The following is a 12019-nucleotide window of genomic DNA, read 5'->3' on the forward strand; positions in this document are numbered from 1 at the left end:
GGTACAAGAATAGCATAAATTAGACTGAACGGCTTAAACAAACACCTTGGCGCGGATGGAATCCGTTTGCACGTTCAGTGTTGGCTTACGCATGCGAATATACAACATTTCATTAACAAGGCAATCAAATTTGCCGTTACATTTCGTGATGACGTTGAATTGCTCGATCAAGCGTTCAGGCATTTCACTATTGTGCTGGAGGTGGTAGTGTTTGTAGATAGAAGATGATTTCCTTGTGTGCCCTTCTACGCGCTCGTGTAAGTGACCACGAGTATAGCCCACATACCCTGCATCACACAGGTTACATTTAAATTCATAAACGACACATTGTTGGTTAACAATAGGGGGCTTAATTTCGTGTTGCTTAAGCTGTTGATCGAGCTTAGGGCTAACGAACACTGGTTGGACAGTCACGCTTAACTTCGAGCTTAGACTGTTCAGTTGTTGTTTAACATGATTAGCTGACGACTGGTCCTTGAAGGGTAACACTAATCTCACAGTCTCCGATGGTACGTCTGGTGATGGACAGGGTTCTGCAGATGAAATCCTTCTCTCAACGAACCGCTTGATTGTAGTTTCAACCAGTGGCTTTGGGTATTTCAAGTTATGAAAAACCCCTCTAAGGCGGTCACATTCCTCGGAGAAGAAAGACCAGTTAGAAGATAATCGATAAGCGCGATCCACCATGGTGTTAACTAGGCTGCGCTTGTACTTAATGTCAACATGACTCTGGAAATGCAGAAGGAGACCCGTGTTGGTTCTTTTGATGTAGACCTTACTCTCAATCTTTGGTGCACGGTTAAGCAGTTCAATTCCTAGAAAGGGAAGGGTTCCTTCCCGTTCGACTTCCATGGTAAACTGGAGGGAGGGATGGGTAGAGTTAAGGGTGTCTAGAAACTGGGCAGCGGTCACCCTATCAGGCATTACGGTCAGGGTGTCATCGACGTACCTCCGGTAATAGCGCGGAAGTTGACCGTGTCGTTCGAGGTTTTCCTCAATCGAGCACATGAAGACGTTAGCCAGCAACGGTCCAAGGGGAGAACCCATAGCGACTCCATCTGTCTGCTCATATAAAGCACCGTCAAACTGGAAAAGCTGGTTTTTCGTAGCTGCTCGGAGGAGGTCGATTAGGTCCGCTTTAGAGATGTTCAAGCTGTGCGTCTCGTTGAACCAATCCTGGGCAAAGGCTTTTTCAGCTAAGATCTGTATTGTTTCCTCCAATGGTACATTTGTAAACAATGAGATGACGTCATAGGAAACTAAAATTTCGCCGTTCCTGATCTCGAAGCCTCGTACTTCATCAGCAAAGCGGAATGTGTCTGTCACTGTATATTGGTTGCACGACAGGGGTTTCAATTTGTCGTCAAGCCATTTCGCTAGCGAGTAATTGTAGGTGTTAGTAGCAGAGAGTATTGGCCGCACGGCCAACTGTTCTTTATGTGTCTTCGGCAAGCCATACAAGTGTGCGAGTCTGGACCCTTTCGGGCGGAGAGCGTCAGCAATGGATTTCGGTAGAATCTTTCGAACGAGAGTTTCCAACTCCCTTTCTTTCTGAAGGAGAGGTGCTTTATATGAGCAGACAGATGGAGTCGCTATGGGTTCTCCCCTTGGACCGTTGCTGGCTAACGTCTTCATGTGCTCGATTGAGGAAAACCTCGAACGACACGGTCAACTTCCGCGCTATTACCGGAGGTACGTCGATGACACCCTGACCGTAATGCCTGATAGGGTGACCGCTGCCCAGTTTCTAGACACCCTTAACTCTACCCATCCCTCCCTCCAGTTTACCATGGAAGTCGAACGGGAAGGAACCCTTCCCTTTCTAGGAATTGAACTGCTTAACCGTGCACCAAAGATTGAGAGTAAGGTCTACATCAAAAGAACCAACACGGGTCTCCTTCTGCATTTCCAGAGTCATGTTGACATTAAGTACAAGCGCAGCCTAGTTAACACCATGGTGGATCGCGCTTATCGATTATCTTCTAACTGGTCTTTCTTCTCCGAGGAATGTGACCGCCTTAGAGGGGTTTTTCATAACTTGAAATACCCAAAGCCACTGGTTGAAACTACAATCAAGCGGTTCGTTGAGAGAAGGATTTCATCTGCAGAACCCTGTCCATCACCAGACGTACCATCGGAGACTGTGAGATTAGTGTTACCCTTCAAGGACCAGTCGTCAGCTAATCATGTTAAACAACAACTGAACAGTCTAAGCTCGAAGTTAAGCGTGACTGTCCAACCAGTGTTCGTTAGCCCTAAGCTCGATCAACAGCTTAAGCAACACGAAATTAAGCCCCCTATTGTTAACCAACAATGTGTCGTTTATGAATTTAAATGTAACCTGTGTGATGCAGGGTATGTGGGCTATACTCGTGGTCACTTACACGAGCGCGTAGAAGGGCACACAAGGAAATCATCTTCTATCTACAAACACTACCACCTCCAGCACAATAGTGAAATGCCTGAACGCTTGATCGAGCAATTCAACGTCATCACGAAATGTAACGGCAAATTTGATTGCCTTGTTAATGAAATGTTGTATATTCGCATGCGTAAGCCAACACTGAACGTGCAAACGGATTCCATCCGCGCCAAGGTGTTTGTTTAAGCCGTTCAGTCTAATTTATGCTATTCTTGTACCTTTCCTTATTTGCATGTTTTTAAACTAGTCTCTTGATAATGGAGTCACGATGACCCCGAAACGTCGAGTAATAAATCTTTCCTGGTTTTTTCTACAACTAAACACATCAGGTAAAAACAAAACTGAGCTTACCGCCGAAAGTGTTGAAGGGAAAAGCGGTAGAGGAAATTTCGGATCGTTTTCCTCATCAGCCAACTCTCCCAACAAATTTTCTCTTTCTTCGTCGGAAAATTCATCGAGAGCTGAATGCTCAAAAGGCGATCTTGCCAAGGCAACCGAAGCTCCGAAAAACAGAACCAAAAGAAGAGTCTTCATCTTGAGTACAGTGCTATGCTGTCTGCAAGGCAATGTGATGAATTAACCCGAACAACGATTACTTTTATGCACCAACTTGTCTTGTTCTGCATTACAATCGACACACGTTGTAGGGAAAATATTCCGCCAGCGCAAAAGGCAAACAGCAGTTTACTTCATGCCATCACGTTTTTTTAGATCGCATAATACGGTCATATAACCAATTATCCTCACCTGTCTAAAATCTCACAGGTGGTCTGTTTAAGGCGGCCTGCGCTTGGGTGCTATCACAATTCACGCTTTTTATGTGAAATAGCTATGATATCAGCTTTGTTTTGCAAGTAAGGTCCACATTTTAAAATCAACAGAATAGTTAACTCAGTTATGTAAACTTTCATTTTCTTCTTCATGAACTCCTTATACGCTTGGGGATAAACAACTTTCTTATTGGGATGGCTGACAGAAAAGCGGAATTAATGAGAACTAGTGCGTGGGGGTAATCATTGTGTTTCCCTTTCCTTTTCCTATTTAAACTTCATAAACGCCTGTGAAAACAGTAATAATGCCATGTCAGACTCGATTTCATAACAAAAGGAAAACCTGAGGGACGTTTAAATTAAAATAACAGAAAACTGCGAAATTATCTTACATCAGCAATAATAGTTCAATTTATGGCCTTTTAGATTGCCGGACTAGATAGATTGTAGACTGAGCAGACAAAGAAAAATAAAGTAAGAAAGGAATAGAATATAATGAGGTAACGGAACAAAGGATAAAACAGTAGAGAACTAAAAAGTTATTTCCTTTTCTCCCACGATTATGATAGCAAACCAGAATTCGAAAAAGGTAAAGGAAGGATGGTGGCGGTACGAATGCAAGATATGACTCCAACGAAAAAGTAAAAGCCACCTTGGTTTTAAAACTGTATGAATGAATGAATGAATGAAATCTTTATTTAAAACACGGTAAAAATATCAGTATGACAATAGCAAACAAAGAAGAAATTCATCTTAAGTAAAATTTTCTATTATCTGGTTTATATTTTCCGTGTGGAGAGCTCATACAGAGAGCCATTGATCAATTCTTCTTTTGAAGATGCGTAGAGATTTTGTAGTTCGAATATCCTCAGGAAGATCGTTCCAAAGAAAAGCTCCGCTAGAACTGAAGCTACGCTTCAGGAAGTCAGTTCTTGGTTTCGACAAGTACAACCTTTGGCTTGCGCCACGAAGATCAAAGGACAAGGTTCTCGGAGTGAACATGTTGCAAAGATAATTTATTAACGCATTTATACATAAAATTTGCCGTTTGCTTCGTCCTTCTTACTGATAAGTTATCCCAGCCGAGAGAGTTGAGAAGATAGCTGGAGTTCGTATTATAACTTGATTTAGTAATTACTCTGGCAGCGCGATTTTGTAGTTTTTGTAGTTTCTCACTCCGGCTGTTGGGACAAGCCGTCCCAAACAACACTGCAGCAGTTATCAAAATGTGGTTCGATAACACCTTTGCATATTTTAATAGCGGTGTGGATTGAAACAAAAGGTCTAATTCGCTTCAGTGCACCGATACTGGAAGAGACTTATTTTGAGATTGCGTGTATGTGCTCCTTCCAGGATTGGTTTTCATCTATGTTCAGTTCGAGAGCTTTGCTATGAGCTGCTTGGTTTATTTTGACGCCCTCTACATTAACATTTATTGTCTTGTCATTTAAAGACTGCAATTTTTGACGCGAGCTAATGACCATGAACTCAGTTTTTGCCACATTGAGGCTTAACTTGTTTGCTCTGAGCCAGAGATTAGTGCTTTTCAGTTCAGTATTGATTTGGGTCTCAAGACCATGCATGTCAGATGCAGCAAAGGTGACATTCGTGTCATCAGCGTACATTCTGGGAGAGCCTAGGCTCAAGCAATTTGTTAAGTCATTTATATAGATCAAGAAAAGTAGAGGACCAATTATTGATCCCTGGGGAACTCTATAATTTAGAGCGGGCTTGCACTGGAGGGTGATTGTTTACATTGCATCGTTGTAGACGATTTGTTAGGTAAGACTTAAACCATTTCACTGCATCTTGATCCATCCCATATTTAGCAAGTTTTTGCAAAATGATTTCGTGATCTATAGTGTCAAAGGCTTTCTTTAAATCAATGAAAATTACACCATTGAATAGACCTTTGTGAACACTGACTCACCAATTGTTGCTTGTCTCCAACAGGGCAGGGAGCGTATTATGCAGGGGGCGAAAGCCAGACTGGCAACTAGTTAATAAACCATTTACATTTAGATAATTGTATAGTTGGTCATAGATAATTTTTTCAAAGATTTTGGCTACAGCAGGTATAACGGATATAGGCCGATAGTTGTTTAAGTTAGTCTTGGATCCATTCTTAAAGATAGGTGTTACTTTAGCCAGCTTCCAGTCGTAAGGGTAGATGTCAGACGGTGGTGATTGATTAAATTATACACGTTAAAGAGGGTGCGACGACATTGGCGGCTATTTTTAATAGTTTGCATGGAATGCGGTCAAGAACAATGGCCTTCCCTCCATCGATACCTTTCACTAAGTTTACGACCTCTCGGACACTGATCCTTTCGAAAGAAAATACCCTGTCAGAGGGTTTCACAAAGTCAAGTGGATCAATGTCTACAGTAGGAATTTCACAGGCTAGAGTCTGACCAATACGAGTAAAATGGTTGTTAAACACCTCTGCCATGTCTTCAGGTGAAGTAAAGACTTGATGCCCTGATTGAATCTGAGAGACTTTAGTAGATTTGCATTGGTGACATTGGAGTTTATTGATTAACCGCCATGTTTTACGTGGATCACATTTACTTGTGTCCAGTTTCTCCGAAAGATATTTGCGTTTGGCTTTCTTAATTGAGTTATTTACCTTATTTCTTGCGTCTTTGAATTCTTTCCGAATCAGAAGGTCATTTATAGATGTAGCTTTCTTTTTTAGAAAATCTCTTTTGTAAATTTCACGTAACAACTCACTTGTAATCCATGGAGATCTATATATTATTTCTATAATTCTTTTTGTTTTCAATGGTGTGTGCTTATCAATAACACCCATCAGAAGGTGTTCCCAAGAGTTCCACATTTCATGTGGGTTATTGAGCATGGAAACGGAGTTCCATTTATTCATACGAAGATCACATAAAAATTCATCTTCGTTAAAATTTTTGAGCTGTCGCACTTCAGCTGTTTTATGAACAAAAGAGCGGAAATGTGAAATTTTGCGTTTAAACTCAAGCTAGGAAATTTTATGTCGCGATCGAGAAAGTGTCCGTCTCAGAAACTTTGTATTGGAAAGAGGTCATTGCGCGCTCTGCATTAGGCAACTGGCTGCAGGAACGGCCCGGGTTTATTCAGGATCGCTAAATAATGAGTAGAAGATAACGTTTCAAAAAAGTGACTTCATATATCATAATCCGGTATTCGCTAATCACACATGCTGCCAATTTCACACTAATCTTTTTCCAAGAGAGTGTCTCACTTTGCGTACAGTCTGCGCTGAAAAATGATGTGATATTTTGAGTGTCTATAGAAAAGAGTTTTTTTTTACTATTCATTCATGCTAATATTCATTCTTCAATTTTATCCACAAACGTGTAAACTTGATCAGAATGAAACATGTGCTTAACTCTGTTCGCAAAGAAAATGCAAATTAACTCAAAGGAGAAAAATGGAAACGTGGAATTCATTGCCTTCTGAATATTCAAAATGAATATCAATGAAGAATTTTTTTATCAAAAATGCGTATTCTTTGGGAAAGAGAGAGCAATCAACTCCCGTAGCACTTATCACCATAACAGAAGAAAGAGGCAGAGGTGGGTAGAGGAACGTCCATATCAATTTAGACCTTTTGCTGACGAGTCTCAGGGTCTAAAGGTAACTACTTTGCTAGATAAATAGCTGTAGTTTTAATTTATATAAACAACTACTTCAAAAGTTCAGACAAATTTTTTAATCGACATAATTCTTCCAAATTGTTTGACTATCCATGACATCTATATCAAAATCAAATACTTCCACTTATTTCGGGATAATTGGCGTGAAGATGACGAGTTTCAAGTTGAACATTCCAAGAGGGTCGATCACCGGTCAAGGACAAATGGGACGGAAGCTGGTTCTTCAAGAAACAGGGAGACTGGGCACTAGATGAGCTACCCCCAAGCATATTTGAACCGCGGCTATGCATATTAATTTCCTTTTGCAGTCAAGACCAGGTTTGCCCAAGCAAGGTTTACCGTTATCGAGGCACTTTTTCTGAAAATAAAAATGCACAGAAACACCTCATCATTCGTTATTCATTTCTAAAGTCTTCAGCTTTCCTTAAGCAAAGATACATTTATTTGAAAAATACCTACTGCAGTTTCCCTTGAAATGAAGGGTTTTTTTTTTTTTTTTTTACTTCAACAAGATAAAGCAATCGGTCCATGTGGTCCTTTACCTATTTGAAACGAATTTCCGATTTACAGGTTTCCCTTTTCCTTTTTTCTGATTTATCTTTTACGATAAATGATCTCTAAAATTCACTCAAATGTGCGAGGAAGTTCAGCCAACGTATTCTTTCAAGTGCATCAAGCCAATCAATGTAAGACCCTTTGAAGTTACAGGTCAGATTTTTAACGGAGTCTGTTTCTTCTATCTTTGTAAAGATCCTCAGTGAAAAAGCTCCAGAAAGGCCAATGAATCAGCTCCACAACTCTTTACTCTATAGCTCCATGGTTTGAGCAAAAGTCATTGAATTCAAATCAATAATTATATCTTATTAACCAAGCGCGAGGGCCGTACTGGGAGAATATCGGCCCGAGGTCTTGACAGTACGGACCGAGCGCAGCGAGGTCCGTACAAAAAAGACTGAGGGCCGATATTCTTCCAGTACGGTCCCGAGCAAGCCTGGTTAATAAGAGATTTATTATACAACTGAAGTTCAAAGCGACACAAGTGCGGTATCATTCGGGACCATTCGGGACAGTGCCCGGTCCAATACTTAGAGAATATTGGACCGGCAATAGAGCATTTTGATTGGTTGATTTTAGTTATTGGCCCTCTGGCTGCCCGAGTCGTGTAATAACTCGCATTTATTGAATCATTGAATCATTCAGTCATGCATTTATCTATCTCATTATCTATTTATTCATACGTTTATCTAACATACGTACCTCGCCTGGGGTTAGCGGTAGCTTTGACTTGCACGTTAGATATTTCTCAAGACAAGCCACTCTTTTGCAAGCATCATCTTTAGAGACTTTCAGGCAAATCTCCCTTGAAAGTTTACATATCGACTGTTGATGAAAAAAATAAACTTTCTCTACTTTTATTTTCCTACTCATCCCTTTAAAGAGATATTAGAAGTGTTTTTCTTGTGTGTCATTAGTTTGAACGAAATTTTGAGAGTTGCTCAGAGATAGTTTAATGTACAGTATTCATAAAATAAATACTAAATACATAGTAAACTCGACTGGCTCGTTATTACATCACCTGCTAATTTAAACAAGTAAATCATTTTTATGCCTAAAAGAGAATCGTTATGATATACAGGAATTGCTCCTGCCTAATATATGCTCTGGATTTACCTCGAAAGGAAAGCCAACTGTTGGTTTATATTGCGGATCGTTTTCTTCATCAGCTAACTCTCGCAACAAACGTTCTCTTTCTTCATTTGAGAGTTTATCGAGAGTTGAATGCTCGAAAGGCGATTTTGCCAAGGCAACTGAAGTTCCTAAAAACAGGACCAGTAGGAAAGTATTCATCTTGAATACTGTGCTATGCTGTTTGCAAGGTAATGTGATGAACTAACCCGAACACCGATTAATTCTATATATTAACGTGTCTTGTCTTGCATTACAATCGACACAGCACATGACGAAGAACTCTTTGCCCAGGCGTTGTAGGGGTAAATATTCCTCCAGCGCAAATGGCAAACAGTTGACTTTACGTCATCAAGTTCCTCTAGATCTCATAAAAAATAACACATAATCCTTTCATCAATCTCACGGGTGGCCTGCGCTAGGGTGCTAACCTAAGGCAGGCTTTCCCATAGTTATTACAAAAGATGACGCAAATCTCGTCGGTAAAAGAGATGCAGCTTAAGCTTACTATGAACTAAAGATTCCGAGGCGTAAGGATACCGTGACATGAGATACGAAATATAACTGTGATATCAGCTTTGTTTAGCAAGTAAGGCCCACATTTTAAAATCAACAGGATAGTTAACTCAGTTATGTAAACTTTCCGTATCTTCATTGTTCTCTGAGAGATAAACGACATTCTTTTTGGGATAGCTGACATAAAGCGGAATCAATCAGAACTATAGTGCGTATGAGAAATCACAGTGTTTTCCTTTTCCTTTTTTTAATTTGAACGTCAGAAACGCCTTTTAAAACAGTAGAAATGCCATGTCAGACTCAATTTGAAAAAAAAGGAAAAACCTTGAATGATAAAACAAAGTAACAGAAAACTGCATGTTCCTGCTAAATTATCTAGCACTTGAAAGCATAATTATCTTTTGTGGCTTTTTGGAATGTTCACTAGATAGATCGAGGGCTTAGAAGAAAAAGAAAAATGAAGTACGAAAGAAATAGAATGTAATAAGGTAACGGAGCGAAGGCAAACAAGTAGACAACTAAAAGCTCATTTTTTTCTCTTCCGCGATTATGATACGCTACCAGAATTGAATTAGAAAAAGGTTCTGTAAACAAAACGGTACGCGCGAGGGAGGGGTGGGAGCGACACGCGTGTTGGAAACGACGCCAAAACAAAAGAAAAGCACCTGATCTTAAAATTTTTTAGGAAATTCTACCTTCCTGTTTAAACTCAAACGAGTAAAATATTATTACTTGGTAAGACTTCTACAAACTTTGAAACGGGAAGAGGTAATTTTGCACTCTGCATCCGGGCAACTTCCCCATAGGATCGCTTATCATGAATCAGGATCGCTTATTAATGAGGCAAAGGACAAAGTTTCGAAGAATAACTTCAATGAGCGTAACCTGTAATAGTCTTATCGCGTATGGCTGCCATTTGTACGTCTTAAATGCCTCAGTTTGCTTGAAGTCTGCGCTCTTTGGCCGATGTTGTTTAGAAAAAATTAAATAATATGACAGACGTGACACCACTGCTTAGGTTAGAAAAACATGATTTACTCTCTTGGTAAAACTCTGAAATGAAAGGCATATTATGATATTATCATGGTAATAACATTTGGATTGTGGCCAGAGATGTAATTCTTTTTTCTTTTTTTCCCTTTTTTTGGCAACCAAAATTTGACCTCTAATAAACTGGTAAAAGAATACTCGTTCTTCAATTTCATCGACATATCTGTAATCTTAATCAGAATGAAATATATATGTGCTTAGCTCTGTTCACAGAAAAAAGAAAATATGAAAAGTTTTTATTATATAATTTTATTTGGATACAATGTATATATGAAGTTCATACATTTTGAACTGCGGTATTAGATACGTATAATGCACGATCCTTGCAGTAGAGAGCGCAATTTATGCAATAGCGAAAATCAGACCTGAAAAAAAAAAAATCTGGCCTCTACGGGATTCGAACCACTGACGTCTGCGATACTAGTGCAGCGCTCTACCAATTAAACTAACAAGCCAACTGGGAGCAAGCCGTTAAGTTGATCCGTAATAAACCCGTGATGATAAATCAGATACAATGTATATATGAAGTTCATATATTTTGAACTGCGGTATTAGATACGTATGATGCACGATCCTCGCAGTAGAGTGCGCTATTTATGCAATAGCGAAAATCAGACCTGAAAAAAATCAGGCCTGTACGGGACTCGAACCACGGCATTCGAACCACCAATGGTTCGAATCCCGTACAGGCCTGATTTTTTCAGGTCCGATTTTCGCTATTGCTTAAATAGCGCTCTCTACTGCGAGTATCGTGCATCATACGTATAATTTTATTTGATAACAAAAAACATTTTTCGCACAGATCTTGTGGAAAGTCGTTGATCTCTTAATTATGACTAAACATATTTTAATTTTTTTTTTTGCCAAAATATCTACTCCGTGTTTAACTTGACATAGACAGTAAACACACAAGTTCAGGCGACTTTTCAATCAGCTCTATTCCCCCAAATTACTGGATTATCCATGTTATTTTGCCAACTTCAAAGGGGACAAATCTACCCCTGTTTGCCCTCTGTACCCGGCCTGAGTCCAAGAAACTGAAAGTTTGTAGTCAGGATTTTTAAGAAACCCTTTAACCCTTTCACTCCCAATTGCAAGATCTGATTATGAATTCTACCCTCTAGCTGCTACACATTTCCTTGAAAATTGGTCACTAGAGTTTGGTATTCAATCAAGGTAACAACTTCTACCAGATAAGTTTGAGTATTCTCATTACCTGTTTGCTGGATCATGTATGGATATTACAAGGAGAAGTTACATGCTAATCACTTCTAGAAGTTGAAGGGTTAAAGAATCAGTTTTGAAGAGCAACGTGATTTCACGTTCATCCGACCCGACCCGACCCGTGAGAGGTCATGACATGACGTCATCTGTACATTGTCCTTTGTCCAAGTGAGTAAAAATACTCCCTTTGGGCCTTAACATGTGAAACATGAATTGACCGGCCTGACACCACCCCTGAGTAATGTCAATACAGTAATATTGTGTGATGAAAATCAATCTTTTTTAATTAAGCTTTATCACACTTTGAGTCCACAAAATTTTTTTTTCTTTTAATAGCTTGTTCCTAAATTCACAGGACCACTCACCATCTTATTGCTATATCTAATTGATATAAATGTTTATGGTTCGAGATTTCGACTGGGAGGTGCAGAGATGGGATACAGAAGCCTAGACCCGAACCCTGGCCACGCAATACATTTTTTTTTGTTCTATGGGTGAGACTGTTAACCTTTAAAACAGCTGTCGGTTCCCAAGAGTAGAGCTGACAGGGCATCCTGGGAATGTAGGGGGGCTACAATTACAGTATAAAGGGTAAATTTCTTCTGGCATTTTTAATTTAAAAGCATAAATGTAATCCTCCATATTGCAGCACGCGGTCGTATATTTAGTCCCCCCTCAAAAGAAAAAAATGAAACCGTAAA

General features: G+C 39.7%; 4 protein-coding genes across 4 annotated transcripts in view; 1 reads left to right on the forward strand and 3 right to left on the reverse strand.

The window, feature by feature from the left end:
* The window catches only part of LOC111319085 (uncharacterized), a 1342-nt gene extending 149 nt beyond the window's left edge, over positions 1 to 1193 (reverse strand). Inside the window, exon 1 of the mRNA XM_022921916.2 lies at positions 1 to 1193. This exon is cut by the window's left edge and continues 149 nt beyond it. Within this exon, the coding sequence (XP_022777651.2) occupies positions 34 to 1047 (1014 nt within the window). The 5' untranslated portion in view covers positions 1048 to 1193 and the 3' untranslated portion in view covers positions 1 to 33.
* Positions 1 to 3042, reverse strand: part of LOC111345787 (uncharacterized) — a 4401-nt gene extending 1359 nt beyond the window's left edge. The window contains exon 1 of the mRNA XM_022953066.2: positions 2774 to 3042. Within this exon, the coding sequence (XP_022808801.2) occupies positions 2774 to 2956 (183 nt within the window). The 5' untranslated portion in view covers positions 2957 to 3042. The remainder of the gene's footprint in view (positions 1 to 2773) is intronic.
* Positions 1575 to 2716, forward strand: LOC148721623 (uncharacterized). Its single transcript, XM_088736693.1, has one exon. The coding sequence runs from the start codon at positions 1595 to 1597 to the stop codon at positions 2606 to 2608; it is 1014 nt and encodes a 337-aa protein (XP_088592819.1). The 5' UTR covers positions 1575 to 1594; the 3' UTR covers positions 2609 to 2716.
* A 3841-nt stretch (positions 3043 to 6883) lies between the features above and the next one.
* On the reverse strand, positions 6884 to 8787 carry LOC111345788 (uncharacterized). Its single transcript, XM_022953067.2, has 3 exons — positions 8514 to 8787; positions 8100 to 8222; positions 6884 to 7200 (listed from the first exon to the last, which is right to left on the reverse strand). Exons 1-3 carry the CDS (start codon positions 8688 to 8690, stop codon positions 7066 to 7068), a joined length of 435 nt encoding a protein of 144 aa, XP_022808802.2. The 5' UTR covers positions 8691 to 8787; the 3' UTR covers positions 6884 to 7065.
* Positions 8788 to 12019: the final 3232 nt, after the last annotated feature.

The sequence above is a fragment of the Stylophora pistillata genome, chromosome 10 (genome assembly GCF_964205215.1).
Source record: "Stylophora pistillata chromosome 10, jaStyPist1.2, whole genome shotgun sequence".
Lineage (NCBI taxonomy): Eukaryota > Metazoa > Cnidaria > Anthozoa > Scleractinia > Pocilloporidae > Stylophora > Stylophora pistillata.